Source organism: Oncorhynchus clarkii, chromosome 3 (assembly GCF_045791955.1).
Source record: "Oncorhynchus clarkii lewisi isolate Uvic-CL-2024 chromosome 3, UVic_Ocla_1.0, whole genome shotgun sequence".
In the NCBI taxonomy this organism is placed as follows: Eukaryota; Metazoa; Chordata; class Actinopteri; order Salmoniformes; family Salmonidae; genus Oncorhynchus; species Oncorhynchus clarkii.
This window is the reverse complement of record NC_092149.1, coordinates 46868130-46884452: the sequence shown is the minus strand read 5'-3', so window position 1 is coordinate 46884452 and position 16323 is coordinate 46868130. Positions and strand designations below refer to the sequence as shown.

Here is a 16323-nt window from a genome sequence, read left to right as displayed (position 1 = left end):
GGCAGCTCCTGCTCAGCCCAGTCCAAGCTCTTCTCTGTCCTGGCACCCCAATGGTGGAGCCAGCTACCCCCTGAAACTAGAACAGAGTCCCTACCCATCTCCTGAAAACATCTGAAACCCTACCTCTTCAAACAGTATCTTAAACAATCCACCTCCTCACCTTAAATACAAAATGTAAAAATTTTACCAGCACTTGCACTTGACCCCCCCCCTTGCACTTGAGCCCCCTTGCACTTAACCCCACCTAGCTATCTTAAGATGATTAAACTAACTGTAAGTCGCTCTGAATAAGAGTGTCTGCTAAATGTGTCACGGCCTGATCTGTTTCATCTGTCCTTGTGATTGTCTCCACCCCCTCCAGGTGTGGCTTATTTTCCCAGTGTATTTATCCCTGTGTTTCCTGTCTCTCTGTGCCAGTTCCTCAAGTCAACCAGCTTTTTTCCCGTTCTCCTGCTTTTTGCATTCTTCTTTTTCTAGTCCTCCCGGTTTTGACCCTTACCTGTTTCTGGACTTTGTACCCGCCTGCCTGACTATCCAGCCTGCTTAACTACAAGCCTCTCTGCCACTCTGTACCTCCTGGGCTCTGATCTGGTTTTGACCTTTTTGCCTGTCCACAAAAATTCTCTTGCCTACTCCTTTTGGATGAATAAACATTGTAAGACTCCAACCATCTGCCTCCTGCGTCTGCATTTGGGTCTCGCCTTGTGCCTTGATAAAATGATTACAATTTTAAATGTATTTCTATCAGTGATTGAACAGAACACTGCAATATTGCTAATGACTGCAGCAGAGCAATAATGTGTTGGAATGTGTACATTTGGCGTATGATACAACTGAATTTGGACAGTATGGCTTTAAGTTCAGACTTTGAAAAGATATGAATGAAGTGATATGTGTGAGTGTATGTGACACCATGACTCACCCTCTGCTTTTCTCTCCAGAGAGTAGGTGCAGGGGGCTGTAGTGTCTGATGGCCTCCAGAGGACCAGGGCAGTGTTCTTATAGCGCTGGGGAACCTCAGGAGTCCCAGGATGATTGGGCAGCCCTAGAAGGGCAGAGAGGTATAGGTACAACTCAGTCCTGTTCATTCAAAACTACTAAAAGTGTTTCAAATGATTAGGCCTAAATAAAAAAGATTTTCAGTTGCAAGAGATTTGGTCTAAAGATCAATATCAAGTTGATGGTAATTCATTGGGTAGCATTTTCTGACGTGACAGAATTAGAAAGGAATTTGCGCTAGAATAGGTTCATTCGAACAACTGAGTTGGCCAAGGAGTCTATCCAAACCTAAATAATAGAGCAGGAAAATCTGTAATTTAGAAAACCAACAAAAAAATAAATACAATTCTCTCTCTCCCTCTATTTCCCTCTCTGAGGTGTGTGACTCTTACGAGCAAGGGAGAGAGTACAGGAGCTGGAGACCGAAGCCAGAGGGTTGGTAGCCACACACTCGTATAGCCCTGCATCCTTCTTAGTGGTTGTCATGATCATCAGCAGCTGCCTGCCATCCGGACAGGAGATCATGTTCATTCTGGCATCAATCTTCAGAGGCTTCTTATCTGAAATGGGAGGAAAAGGTACACTTAAAGCCAACAGTTATAATGCAATATGATGCATTTACAATGCATTCGGAAAGTATTCAGACCCTTTAACCTTTTCCACATATTGTTACGTTACAGCCTTATTTTAAAATTAATAAAATAAATAAAAACAGAAATACCTTATTCGCATACTGTAAGTAGTCAGACCCTTTGCTATGAGACTTGAAACAGGTAAATCCTGTTTTCATTGATCATCCTTGAGATATTTCTACAACTTGATTGGAGTCCACCTGTGGTAAATTCAATTGATAGGACAATATTTGGAAAGGCACATACATGCCTATATATGGTCCCACAGTTGACAATGCATGTCAGAGGAGCTCCGAGACAGGATTGCATCGAGGCACAGATCTGGGGAAGGGTACCAAAACATTTTTGCAGCATTGAAGTTCCCCATGAACACAGTCGCCTCCAAAAGTTTGGAGCCACCAAGACTCTACCTAGAGCTAGCCACTCGGCCAAAATGAGCAACCGGGGGAGAAGAGCCTTGATCAGGGAGGTGACCAAGAACCCAATGGTCACTCTGACAGAGCTCCAGAGTTCCTCTGTGGAGATGGGAGAACCTTCCAGAAGGACAACCATCTCTGCAGCAATCCACCAAACAGGCATTTATGGTAGAGTGGCCAGATAAAAGCTACTACTCAGTAAAAGGCACATGACAGCGTACTAGGAGTTTGTCCAGAGGCACCTCAGGACTCTCAGACCATGAGAAACAAATGTCTCTGGTCTGATGAAACCAAGACTGAACTCTTTGGCCTGAATCCCAAGTGTCAGGTCTGGAGGAAACCTGGCACCATCCCTATGGTGAAGCATGGTGGTGGCAGAATCATCCCGTGGAAATGTTTTTTTAGCGGCAGGGATTGGGAGACTAGTCAAGATTGAGGCAAAGATGAACGGAGCAAAGTACAGAGAGATCCTTGATGAAAACCCTCTTCAGAGCGCTCAGGACCTCAGACTGGGGTGAAAGCTTACCTTCCAACAGGACTACGACCCTAAGCACTCAGCTAAGGCAATGCAGGAGTGGCGTTGGGACAAGTCTCTGAATGTCCTGGACTGGCCCAGCCAGAGCCCAGACTTAAACCCGATCGAACATCTCTGGAGAGACCTGAAAATAGCTGTGCAGTAATGCTCCCCATCCAACCTGACAGAGCTTGAGAGGATCTGCAGAGAAGAACGGGAGAAACTCCCCAAATACATGTGTGCCAAGCTTGTAGCGTCATACTCAAGAAGACTGCTTTACTCTGTGCTTCAAAGCACCGAGTAAAGGTTCTGAATACTTATTTAAATGTACTATTTCAGTTTTATGGGGTATTTATGTGTAGATTGATTAGGGGTATTTAAAAAAAATACAATTTAGATGAAGGCTCTAATTTAACAAAATGTGTAAAAAGTCAAGTAGTCTGAATGCTTTCTGAAGATACTACAGGGGTTGATATTACATTCTGCTCGTATATGAAGTTATTACCTTTCATCCAGGAGATGTGTGGGTGGGGGCTGCCAGCAGGGAGGCAGCTAAGGGTGATGGGATCTCCCTCTAGCAGGACGTGGTCCCTCAACTTGATGTGGAACACGGGAGGGAAGTCTGGAGGAGAGACAAATTGGGAATGGGTTTAAGAAGTTAAAAAATTGGCATTTCTGTGGACCACATAAAAATAAAATGTCGCTTGATATGTCTTTCACTGTTTGCTAATTAGACTCTTTCAACAACTGTGAGTATCAACATGCTGTTTAGACTGGCAAGCTACAGTGCATTCGGAAAGTATTCAGACCCCTTTTTCTCATCAATCTACACACAATACTCCATAATGACAAAGGAAAAACAGGTTTTTAGACATTTTTGCATATGTATAAAAAAAACATAACATTTACATAAGTATTCAGATCATATACTCAGTACTTTGTTGAAGCAACTATGGCAGCGATTACAGCATTGAGTCTTCTTGGGTATGACACTACAAGCTTGGCACACCAGTATTTGGGGAGTTTTCTTTTCATTCTTCTGAGCAGGTCCTCTCAAGCTCTGTCAGGTTGGATGGGGAGCGTTGCTGCACAGCTATTTTCAGGTCTCTCCAGAGATGTTCGATCGGGTTTAAGTCTGGGCTCTGGCTGGGCACACAAGGACATTCAGAGACTTGTCCCGAAGCCACTGGATGTGTGCTTTGTCGTTGTCCTGTTGAAAGGTAAACCTTCGCCCCAGTCTGAGGACCCCAATATTCTGGCGTAGATTTTCATCAAGGAACTGTACTTTGCTCTGTTAATCTTTCCCATGTTGCGCGAGTTGGAACCAGGGTTTTTCTGGATCAAACACGCCAAATAAATGGACATTTTGGATATAACGACAGAATTAATCGAACAAAAGGACCTTTTATGATGTTTATGGGACATATTGGAGTGCCAACAGAAAAAGCTTGTCACAGGTAAGGCATGAATTATATCGTTATATCTGGGTTTCGTGTCGGGCCTGGCGGGTTGAATTATGATTGTCTGTGTTTGTTTGATGGGGTGCTGTCCTCAGATAATAGCATGGTTTGCTTTCGCCGTAAAGCCTTTTTGAAATCTGACACATTGGCTGGATTAACAACAAGTGTAGCTTTCATTTGGTGTATTGCATGTGTGATTTCATGAAAGTTTAATATTTATAGTAATTTAATTTGAATTTAGCGCTCTGCCATTTCACCGCATGTTGTCAAATCGATCCCGGTAACGGGATTTGATCCCTAAGAAGTTTAAGAGTCTCAGGTATTTAAATAAAACGTTTTATTGGAATGTTCCATTGATGTGCAAGGAATGTTTCCATGAGACACATTCTCTTAATGTCAAATATGACTTAGCCAGAACGTGCTTAACCATGTTCTCCGTACTTAAAATATGAATGTTCTAAATACGTTTAATGGGAACGTTGCAAGAACATTCATGTGTCCAGTTCTCGGAGGGTTAGGAGAATATTCCATTAACGTCCTACCAACCATACACAGAATATGGTTGCCATGTTCTCAGAACATAAGATATTAATGTTCCACCTTCATTTAACCAGGTAAACTAGTTGAGAACAAGTTCTAATTTACAACTGCGACCTGGCCAAGATAAAGCAAAGCAGTGTGACACAAACAACAACACAGAGTTACACATGGAATTGTCACGTTCTGACCTTAGTTCCTTTATTATGTCTTTGTGTTAGTTTGGTCAAGGCATGAGTTGGGGTGGGTAGTCTATGTTCTTTTTTCTATGTTGTATTTCTGTGTTTGGCCTGGTGTGGTTCTCAATCAGAGGCAGCTGTCGATCGTTGTTTCTGATTGAGAATCATAATTAGGTAGCCTGTTTTCCCCATTTTAGTTGTGGGTGATTATTTTATGTTTAGTGTTTTCTGCACCTTACAGGACTGTTTCGGTTTTTTCGTTTATTCACGTTGTAGTTTTGTATTTCAGTGTTCCGTTAAATAAATCATGAACACGTACCACGCTGCGCTTTGGTCCTCCTCTCTTTCTCCAGACGACAACCGTTACAGAATCACCCACCACCAAAGGACCAAGCAGCGTGGTAATGAGAAGCAGCGAGATCTGGACCATGTGACAACTTGGGAGGAGGTAGAAAGGTGGTCGGTCGACCCAGGGAGAGTGCCGGAGCCCATCTGTGATTCTCTGGAGCAGTGTGAGGAGGGTTACAGGAGAATGGAGTTGGCAACTCGAAAGCAGCTGGCAAGGCAGCCCCAAAAATGTATTGGGAGGGCGGAGGCACACAGGGAGTGTGGCTAAGTTATGTAGGAGAACTGAGCCAACTCCCTGTGCTTAGCGTGGAGAGAGGTGGACTGGGCAGGCACCGTGTTATGCCGTGAGGCGCACAGTGTCCCCAGTGCACAGGCATAGCCCAGTGCGCTTACATCGCAGTGCCTCGTATCGGCCCGGGCTAGAGTGGGCATCGGTTCCCAGTTGAGACTGTGCCGGCTCAGCACATCTGGTCTCCAGTGCGTCTCCTCGGCCCGGGGTATATGGCACCAGCCCTACACACGGTGTCCCAGGTTCGCCAGCACAGCCCAGTGCTGTCTCTTCCACCCCGCAGCACTGGCCGGGTTACAGGGAGTATCCAGCCAGGACAGGTTGTGCAGGCTCGGTGCTCGAGACCTCCAGTGCGCCTCCACGGACCGGTCCATCCGGTGCCTCCTCCACACACCAGGACTCTGGCGGCAGCCCCACGCACCGGCCGTCTGTCAGGAGCTTCCAGAGCCGCCCGTCAGTCAGGAGCTGCCAGAGCCGCACCTCAGTCAGGAGCTGCCAGAGCCGCACCTCAGTCAGGAGCTGCCAGAGCCTCCCATCAGTCAGGAGCTTCCAGAGCCGCCCATCAGTCAGGAGCTGCCAGAGCCGCACCTCAGTCAGGAGCTGCCAGAGCCGCACCTCAGTCAGGAGCTGCCAGAGCCTCCCGTCAGTCAGGAGCTGCCAGAGCCGCCCGTCAGTCAGGAACTGCCAGAGCCGCCCGTCAGTCAGGAGCTGCCAGAGCCGCCCGTCAGTCAGGAGCTGCCAGAGCCGCCCGTCAGTCAGGAGCTGCCAGAGCCGCCCGTCAGTCAGGAGCTGCCAGAGCCGTCTTTCGCTGCCGGAGTCTCCCATCTATTTGGGACCCGCTGCAAGGGTCCCCAGTCCAAGGTCGGCGGCGAGGGGCGCCGCTCTAAAGGTGCCACTGAAGCGGGCAAAGAAGCGGGCAAAGACTATGGTGGAGTAGGGTCCATATCATGCGCCAGAGCCGCCACCGCGGACAGACGCCCACCCAGACCCTCCCCTATAGGTTTAGGTTTTCCGCACCTTTGGGGGTGGGGGGGGGGGGGGACTGTCACGTTCTGACCTTAGTTCCTTTATTATGTCTTTGTGTTAGTTTGGTCAGGCGTGAGTTGGGGTGGGTAGTCTATGTTCTTTTTTCTATGTTTCTATGTTTTGCCTGGTATGGTTCTCAATCAGAGGCAGCTGTCACTCGTTGATTGAGAATCATACTTAGGTAGCCTGTTTTCCCCATTTTAGTTTGTATTTCAGTGTTCTGTTAAATAAATCATGAACACGTACAACGCTGCGCATTGGTCCGATCCTTCGTTACGGGAATACACAAGCGTACAGTCAATAACACAATAGAAAAAAACGTCTATATACAAGTCTATATACAGTGTGTGCAAATGGCGTGAGGAGGTAGGCAATAAATAGGCCATAGTAGCGAAGTAATTACAATTTAGCAGATTAACACTGGAGTGATAAATGAGCAGATGATTATGTGCAAGTAGAGATACTGGTCTGCGAAAGAGCAGAAAAGTAAATAAAAACAATATGGGTATGAGGTAGGTAGATTGGGTGGGCTATTTACAGATGGACTATGTACAGCTGCAGCGATCGGTTAGCTGCTCAGATAGCTGATGTTTAAAGTTAGTAAGGGAAATATAAGTCTCCAGCTTCAGCAATTTTGCAATTTGTTCCAGTTACTGGCAGCAGAGAACTGGAAGGAAAGGTGACCAAAGTAGATGTTGTCTTTGGGGATGACCAGTGAGACATACCTGCTGGAGCTTGTGCTACGGATGGGTGTTGTTATCATGACGAGTGAGATGAGATAAGGCAGAGCTTTACCTAGCATAGACTTATAGATGACCTTGAGCCTGTGGGTCTGGCGACGAATATGTAGCGAGGGACAGCCGACTAGAGCATACAGGTCGCAGTTGTGGGTGGTATAAGGGGCTATGGTAACAAGACGGATGGCACTGTGATAGACTGCATCCAGTTTGCTGAGTAAAGTATTGGATGCTATTTTGTAGATGACTTCGCCGAAGTCAAGGATCGGTAGGAAAGTCAGTTTTACTAGGGTAAGTTTGGCGGCGTGAGTGAAGGAGGCTTTGTTGCGAAATAGAATGCTGATTCTAGATTTTATTTTGCATTGGAGATGTTAAATATGAGTCTGGAAGGAGAGTTTACAGTCTAGCCAGACACCAGGTATTTGTAGTTGTCCACATATTCTAGATCAGAACCGTCCAGGGTAGTGATGACAGTCAGGCGGGCGGGCAGCGAACGGTTGAAAAGCATGTATTTAGTTTTACTAGCATTTAAGAGCAGTTGGAGGCCACTGAAGGAGTGTTGTATGGCATTGAAGCTTGTTTGGAAGTTAGTTAACACAGTGTCCAAAGAAGGGCCAGATGTATACAGAATGGTGTCGTCTGCGTAGAGGTGGATCAGGGAATCACCAGCAGCAAGAGCGACATCATTGACATTTACAGAGAACCGAGTCTGCCCGAGAATTGAACCCTGTGGTACCCCCATAGAGACTGCCAGAGGTCCGGACAACAGGTCCTCCGATTTGTCACACTGAACTCTGTCTGCGAAGTAGTTGGTGAACCAGGCGAGGCAGTCAAGTGAGAATCCAAGGCTATTGAGTCTGCCGATAAGAATGTGATGATTGACAGTCGAAAGCCTTGGCCAGGTCGATGGCGGTTATGATATCATTTAGGACCTTGAGCGTGGCTGAGGTGCACCCGTGACCAGCTCGGAATGCACAGCAGAGAAGGTACGGTGGGGTTCGACATGGTCAGTGATCTGTTTATTAACTTGGCTTTCAAAGACTTTAGAGAGGCAGGGCAGGATGTATATACGTCCATAACAGTTTGAGTCTAGAGTGTCACCGACTTTGAAGACAGCTTTCCAATCTTTAGGGATTTCGGACAATACGAAAAAGAGGTTGAACAGACTGGTAATAGGGGTTGCAGCAACGGCGGGGGATCATTTTTGAAAGAGAGGGTCCAGATTGTCTAGCCCAGCTGATTTGTACGGGTCCAGGTTTTGCAGCTCTTTCAGAACATCTGCTATCTGGATTTGGGTGAAGGAGAAGCTGTGGAGGCTTGGGCCAGTTGCTGCGTGGGGTGCAGAGCTGTTGGCCAGGGTTGGGGTAGCCAGGTGGAAAGCATGGCCAGCCGTAGAGAAATGCTTATTGAAATTCTCAATTATCGTAGATTTATCGGTGGTGACAGTGTTTCCTAGCTTCAGTGGGCAGCTGGGAGGAGGTGCCCTTGTTCTCCATGGACTTTACAGTGTCCCAAAACTTTTTGGAGTTAGAGCTACAGGATGCAATTTTCTGTTTGAAAAAGCTAGCCTTTGCTTTCCTGACTGGCTGTGTGTGTTGGTTCCTGACTTCCCTGAACAGTTGCATATTGAGGGGACTAGTCGATGCTATTGCAGTCTGCCACAGGATGTTTTTTGTGCTGGTCAAGGGTAGTCAGGTCTGGAGTGAACCCAGGGCTATATCTGTTCTAAATTTTTTGAAAGGGGCACGCTTATTTAAGATGGCGAGGAAATTACTTTTAAAGAACGACCAAGTGAGGTGAATATCCTTCCAGGATACCCGGGCCAGGTCGATTAAAAAGGCCTGCTCGCAGAAGTATTTTAGGGAGCGTTTGACAGTGAGGAGGGGTGGCCATTTCACCGCGGGCCCATAGTGGATGCAGGCAATGAGGCAGTGATCGCTGAGATCCTGGTTGAAAACAGCAGAGGTGTATTTGGAGGGCAAGTTGGTCAGGATAATATCTATGAGGGTGCCCATGTTTACAGATTTAGGGTTGTCCCTGGTGGGTTCCTTGATGATTTGTGTGAGATTGAGGGCATCTAGCTTAGATTGTAGGACAGCCGGGGTGTTAAGCATATCCCAGTTTAGGTCACCTAACAGAACAAACTCGGAAGATAGATGGGGGGCAATCAATTCACCTTTGGTGTCCAGGGCACAGCTGGGAGCTGAGGGGGGTCTATAACAGGCGGCAACAGTGAGAGACTTATTTCTGGAGAGATTTATTTTTTAAATTAGTAGCTCGAACTGCTTGGGCATAGACTTGGAAAGTATGACAGAACTTTGCAAGCTTTCTCTGCAGTAGATTGCAACTCCTCCCCCTTTAGCAGTTCTATCTTGACGGAAAATGTTGTAGTTGGGTATGGAAATCTCAGAATTTTTGGTGGCCTTCCTAAGCCAGGATTCAGACATGGCAAGGACATCAGGGTTGGCAGGGTTGGTTAAAAAAAAAAAACTTAGGGAGGAGGCTTCTGATTTTAACATGCATGAAACCAAGGCTTTTTCGATTACAGAAGTCAACAAATGAAAGTGCCTCCACATCACCCGAGTAACAGAGGAGGAGTAGGATGAGGGTACGGCTAAAGGCTATCAAAACTGGTCGCCTAGTGCATTGGGGACAGAGAATAAAAGGAGCAGATTTCTGGGCATGGTAGAATAGTTTCAGGGCATAATGTGCAGACAGGGGTATGGTGGGGTGTGGGTACAGTGGAGGTAAGCCCAGGCACTGAGTGATGATAAGAGAGGTTGCATCTCTGGACGTACTGGTTATACTGGGTGAGGTCGTCGCATGTGTGGGGGGTGGGACAAAGGATGAATCTAAGGCATGTAGAGTGGGACTAGGGGCTCCACTGTAAACTAAAACAATGATAACTATCCTAAACAACAGTATACAAGGCATATTGACATTTGAGAGAGATATAAAGCAATGCACAAAGCAATCACAGGTGTTGATTGGGAGAGCTAGCGAAGACAACAATGAATAAGACAACAACAGCTAATCAGCTAAAAGAACAACAACAGGTAAAATGGCGATGAATGGGCAGAGTGGGTTGGTTAACTACACACAGGGCCTGAGTTCGGGGATAGGGCCGACAGATAAACGAAAAAAAAATATCCAAATGGAGTACCGTGATAAATGAACAGTCCAGCAGTGAACAGCAATAGATGGAACAGGGAAGCCGCAGGGTAGTCGTTACTACGCTAGCCCGCGGGAGACACAGCGTTTAAAGTTAGTAAGGAGAAGCGTCAGCTCCGACGTCCGGCAATGGCCGGTTGAGGGAACAGAGGATGGAATTACGTTTGCGGACCAGTCGTGGTGGTACGGCGGGGCGCCGTGTCGACAAAGGGTCCGGGCCAGATGGCGAAAGAGGTGTTGTAGTTGTAGTAATTTTGTTTGCTAACCGGGAGAAGCGCCTGGATTGCGGCTAACTGGTGCTAGCTTCGGGGCAGGGGCGTTAGCCACTCGGTAGCAGCTAGCCAGCTGTGATGATCAGGAGTAATGGTCCAAGGTTTGGAGAAAAACTGTCTGAGGCTGGTAGGTATTATCCAGGCTAAAAAAAACGGTTGGTGCCTGTGCAGAAGGTAAAGGCCGCTAGCAGTGGCTAACAATGACTAAATAGCTAGTAGCTAAGGTCTAGAAAAATAGCGGATCCGTGTCACATTGAGTGAGGCGGGTTACCAAAAGGTATATTTAATTTAAAAATAGAAAAGAGATTGAAAATAAATTGTTTGGTGGAACGTTGATTGAATATTCTCATAACCCTCCGGTAATTTGATACATGATGATGGATTGCGGTTTCTTCCTGTCCAGTGAGTGCTTTTAGGGTTAGGAAACAAATATGAAATGTTGTAATTTTGCTGACCTGGGTTCAAATACATGTGTGTTTGAGTATCTGGTATTTTAAATGCTTTTCGAATACAAAGCCCAAAACTTTTTAATGTTTTTTTTTTAACCAAATAGTCTAGCAAATTGTATTTGAAAGTATTTTCAAATATTTATTTCAAATACAATATATTTTCAAATACATGGGTTAAATGAATGGAAGTGTATTTGAGTATTTTCACTACTTATATTCAACTACTTTTCATTTCAAATAAAATATATCTGAATACTTATTTTGAAATGTAATTGAGATTACCAGGTCTGGAAATTTGGATGAACAATCTCTTTAAGGAATGAGGGACGTTAAGTATTACCAGATGCCAGTCTGGAGTAGGAGCGAGAGCGTAGGGAGCCATTTTCTCTGGCAATAGCCGTTGGGATATCAGGCTGCGAGACCGTCTTGTCTCTCTTGCTGCCTCTGGTTAGGCCCCAACGGTCCCATCGGGACCTACGTTCGCCCTCTGCCCCTACCAGAGGGAACAAACATAACAAAGTTAAATCAACAGAAATAGTAACAAAGAAAAAGGGGATGGTAGCACACATAGGGAAGCATGTTTACTAAGATTAACTTTTTTTTGTATCTCAGTGTGCAAGAACACAGGTTTGGTTGGGGAAGGGGGTGGGAGGGTTTGCATAATTGTTAAAATGTATGATTCTTATTACATTTTTAGTACCACTCCAGAATAGTGACATTGTCTCTGTACAGTGATAATACACGCGTTAATTGGTAACGTTTGGTTTTGTCTAATTCTGCTCAGTAATAATCTGCAAATGAATCATATGACCTTTTCAGGTGTAGGGGGAACATGTTCATTCTAAAGACATGTTATTTATATGTTGGTAGAAGTCTCGTACCCTTTGATGCTGTCTCCAACTTGACGCTGGACATGGACTCCAGGGAATCTGAGGAAGCTCCGGTGCCTGACTGAGAGCCCAGCTGGTTCTGAGGGACACTGGGTCCAGCCATATTCTTTAGGCTACGTCCCTCGGAAGTCGACCTGCGCAGAATAGAGAACAGGGGTGTCTTCTTGCTCTCTGGCTTGTTGGCTTCCCTCTCCTCTGCCGCTACCTTCCTCTCCTCCGAGGCACTGCGGATCCTCATGGATATTCCGGACACCGTCGACTCGATCTTCCTGCGCATGGCCATGACTGGCGACTCGTTTGGCTTCTTTGGCTCCTTGACCTCCTGTTCCACCTCGGCTTCCATTCCCCCATCCATCCTCATCATCTCCACTTCCTTTCTCTCCTGGGAATGGGATCCTCTTCGGCCGGGGAGAGCCCAGGAGAGCCGGCGCCTGGGAGCCACCGGTTCTTCCTCATTTGGCTTTTCTACCTTGCGCTCGGCTGACGGAGTCCTCTTGAGGCGCATGGAGAGCCTTCTCATAAAACCTTGATCCTTCTGGGCCTCGCGGAGATCCTGCACCGACTTGGACTTCTCCTCCAGTCTCCTGGGGACAAACTCAAGCGGTGCTCCAACGGGCCCAGGGCGGTATACATCTTCGCCTGACTCGGCAGAGTCCAAAGAGGCTACTTGTTTCTCCTCAGGCTTTGACCAGTTGAGAAGCTTCAGGCCTCGAATGACGGAAGAGTCACGCTTTTTGAAGCGTGCCTTGAATATTTCCTCTGAGGCAATGTCCTGGAGGTTTAGTCCCCCTGGCGAGAGCTCATGTTGGGGCGTGGGGCATGGGGAAACCCTGGGTGGACTCATTTCCTTGGGCTCGGGGGATGCCACCCTTGAAAAGACAGCAGGGTGTTCCCCTGGTGTAGATAGCAGAGTTACTGGCTTTGATGGGTCAGGGACAGTTGTAGATGTGGGTATTAATGTTGGTGCTGGAAATGGGGCTTGAGCAAGGACTGGAACAACTACAGGGGTGGAGTCTGCTAATGGGGGGCTAACTAGGGGCTGAAGCGAGGGGACCATGATGGTTTGCATTATGCTAGCGTACGCAGAGGTCCTACCGTCTGGGAGTACAGTAAGGGCAGGTGAAGAGGGAGCCACGTACGTAGGTGGAAAGGGAGTCACAACATTATCTGCTGCTCTTGAAAATGCTGGTGCTGGCGTGACCCTTATGGAGCTTGTAGTAATGACCATCTCAGAAGATTTTACTGGTGCCTTCACTTCTTCTTCTTTGACTTCTTTTTGTACTTCTTTGTGTATTTCTTCAACTTCTCTAGCTTTCGGATCATCTACAGGAACAGTCTCTTTTTCCTCAATCTCTTCTTTCTCTTCTTCCATTGGTTCCTCTAATGTAAGAACCCTCACATGAGGGCTAGGCTCCCTCCAAGTAGGGATAGGCTCCCTCAGATCCACGTACTCTGGTTCAATCATTGCTTCTTCTGACATGCTCATGTTCTTCTTTGAGAAACCACCTGTGTTCGATCTCTGGTCTGCATTACTGTCTGTGGACACGCCATCCATTTTTTTGCCAATGGATTCCACAGTCTTAATCTTTTTGTCCTCCATCTTGGTTGTTGTCTCCTGTTCCCCAGGCTCTGGACTTGGTATGGGAAGTTGAGGGGAAGGTTCCCTGGGAGTCACAGGGCGTGAGTCATTCTTGAATGGCTCAGTGAGAGCAGACATGGATATGGCCTCCTTGAGTCTTCGCTCCTCTATCTGCGGGATCTCCAGTGGCTCCCCGGACCGTCTGTGCAGAGGAATGGGCTCTGCATCTCCTTGACTGAAGGAGGCGCTCTTGCGAAGCAATTTGGGTTTGGGCTCGTCTTCTCCAGGCTGGTCGCTGGAAGCTGCCCTGGTTAATGGGGGAACCCCTAAGCGGGGGGCGTGTGAGTAGCGTTCCAGTGACAACCGCTGCTTTCCATCGTCCATGCCCAGCGTCTCCAGCAGGGGTCCTCGCAGGCCACTCATCTTCTTGTCTACAGAGCCGCCTCGAAGTAGCCTCTGCCGCATCAGCTCCAGTTTGAGAGCATAGTCCTCCTGACTCAGAGGCCCTGGGCTTGTGCTCCTCCTAGGCAGCTCCATAGATACTGTCTTTTTGAGGACTCGCCGGCCCCTTTCCGGAGTTTCCTCTTCTGCGCCCTCTTCTGGTACGAGGTGGAGTAGCAGCGCACTGTCGGCAGAGCCCCCTCTACGCAGCGGCCCCCTTCTGGTTCCTCCCTCTGGCTTATCTGACTCTAAGCTCAAGCCTCTGCACAAGGGCCTTCTTGCCTTCTCAGATACTTGCACCAACTCTGCGGGAGCCTCCTCGTCCGAAGACCCCTTGTCATTTTCTAGCGTTGACCTTTTCCTGGTGTGGCTTTTACCTGCGGAATCTCCAGCCTCTTTCTCTCTCCCAGTGGTTTCACTCACCATCTTCTGTTGGACATGAACGACCTCTGATCCTGGTCTGTCAATGGGGCCGTTTGGCCTGCCTGTGCCTTCCTGATCGTCCGGGATCTCATTCAGAGACATTCTTGATCCGGAGAACTCCATGGTGAGTGGCATTGGAATGAAGGGCAGCTCGTCAATATCTTCGTCAGAGTCAGAGGACGATGATGGTGGGGGTGAGCCCTCTTTGAGGTGTCGGGGAACAGCGATGGAGATGTGGCTGGATGAGTCGTTCAGCAACTCAGGGATGGACCTCATTACCATTTTGGATTTGTAGCTGATAAGGGACCGCTGAAAAGATGGACATAAACAAATATTAGACTGAATATGATAAAAATAAAAATCATGGCTTGAATTGTATAATAATAATAATAATAATAATAATAATAAAGTTGCTTTGACAGATCCCTTACCTGCCACTTTCGGCGAGACACAAACTTCTTGAGGGCCTCTGTGCTTATGGCCTTCCCCTTGGTAAGGGTCTTTATGAAAAAATGAAAACAGAATAGATTAGCATATATTACTCTGTAGAACAGGGCCCTAAAGTTATGCGTCACACATGAGTCCATAGTCAAAGTTCACATGCCTCACCTTGAACCATGGATGACGGAGACACTCCTGTGTATCAGGCCTACTAAAGGGATGACATGATACCATTTTACATTAGATTTCTAGTTTGTCTTAAGAAGCCCACAAATGTATAAGAACAGAGGAAACATCCTAAGGACAAATCCTATCTTGACATCCGTAACTAAAATTGTCTGGAACATTGACAATTAAATCAAATGCATGTAGCTGACATGACATTCTGAGTAGCACATGGACATCTCAAGTTTTGGCTGAACATGTTAAAATCTATAGGTTTCACTTACAGTCTGTCTGCCACCAGCAGTTTGATGATGAATCCCTTGGCTTCACGGCACAGTTCAGCGAACATACTCTCCTCAAAAGCCACATTGTAGTTCCTGATGTTGAGCACGGAGCTGCGGTCATTTTCTCCAGCAAACGGAGATACTCCAGTCAAGCTGAAATGCAGAAACACCTGTTAATTTCTCTTCCTCTCACTAATTGTTCACTGATTCTAGAGCCATGTTCCAATTTTATTACAGGTCCATGAGGGGGCAAATATGGCCTTTTGATAGGGTCTCTAATAGTAATTAAAATAGGAATGAACAATTACTTATGTGGTGGTTATTTATCCATTTGGCTTGTAGTGTGCATGTGCATAATAATTCCATGCTTAAATTGTGATTAATCATCTTATGAATCAATGATTGGTTTTGTAATCACTGCATAGACACCATATTTAAGACAGATTTAATGTGTATCTACCACAGATATGTGATGACTCCAATCGGCCTGGGAAAAGAAAGAAGAGAATTAGAGAGGATCCATTTGTGATGGGAATCAAGTTTTAAACACTTTAATGTCTTCCAGCATTTTTACCAGATGTCAGTTGCCTTGGATACAGGAGTTTGGTTGACAATTTCTGGAGCGACAAATTCTGGTGTGCCGTATTTGCAGTATTGAGCCTCATCGGGTGTGAGCTCTATGGCGTTGCCGAAATCACAGATGCGGATCTGATCACCATGGTGGTCTGCCATGAGTATGTTATCAGGCTAGGGAGGAAACCCAAAGATAAGGTCAGAGTTCAGAATAAAGACCAGTGGTTATAGTCAAAATCTTGTTTTTGACTAAATGTATGCATTCAGGGGGACATATTTCTTGTCTAAATGCACACTTGAAATAAACAAACAGAAACAGTACTACCCAGAATAAATTTTGTGAGATATCTTTAAGGCCAGGCCCAACACCCTAATAGGGATATTTTGTTATATCGCAATCAACTTTTTTTTTTTAAATGAAAACATTTAAAATACGCACATTTTGTGATATCTCATAAAAATTTGGAATACCACGCAAATACATTTTTCTGGCCACTG

At 46.4% G+C, this 16323-nt stretch overlaps 1 protein-coding gene across 2 annotated transcripts in view; it reads right to left on the bottom strand.

Annotated features, from left to right (window-relative positions):
• Window positions 1–16323, bottom strand: part of LOC139396411 (striated muscle preferentially expressed protein kinase-like) — a 134205-nt gene that overhangs the window by 9178 nt on the left and 108704 nt on the right. For both annotated transcript variants that reach the window (XM_071143451.1, XM_071143459.1), the window contains 10 exons: window positions 15827–15999; window positions 15713–15739; window positions 15253–15405; window positions 14972–15014; window positions 14794–14862; window positions 11911–14671; window positions 11370–11522; window positions 3067–3183; window positions 1392–1559; window positions 923–1045 (listed from right to left, as the gene is read on the bottom strand). In XM_071143451.1, coding sequence (XP_070999552.1) covers window positions 923–1045; window positions 1392–1559; window positions 3067–3183; window positions 11370–11522; window positions 11911–14671; window positions 14794–14862; window positions 14972–15014; window positions 15253–15405; window positions 15713–15739; window positions 15827–15999 — 3787 coding nt within the window. The remainder of the gene's footprint in view (window positions 1–922; window positions 1046–1391; window positions 1560–3066; window positions 3184–11369; window positions 11523–11910; window positions 14672–14793; window positions 14863–14971; window positions 15015–15252; window positions 15406–15712; window positions 15740–15826; window positions 16000–16323) is intronic.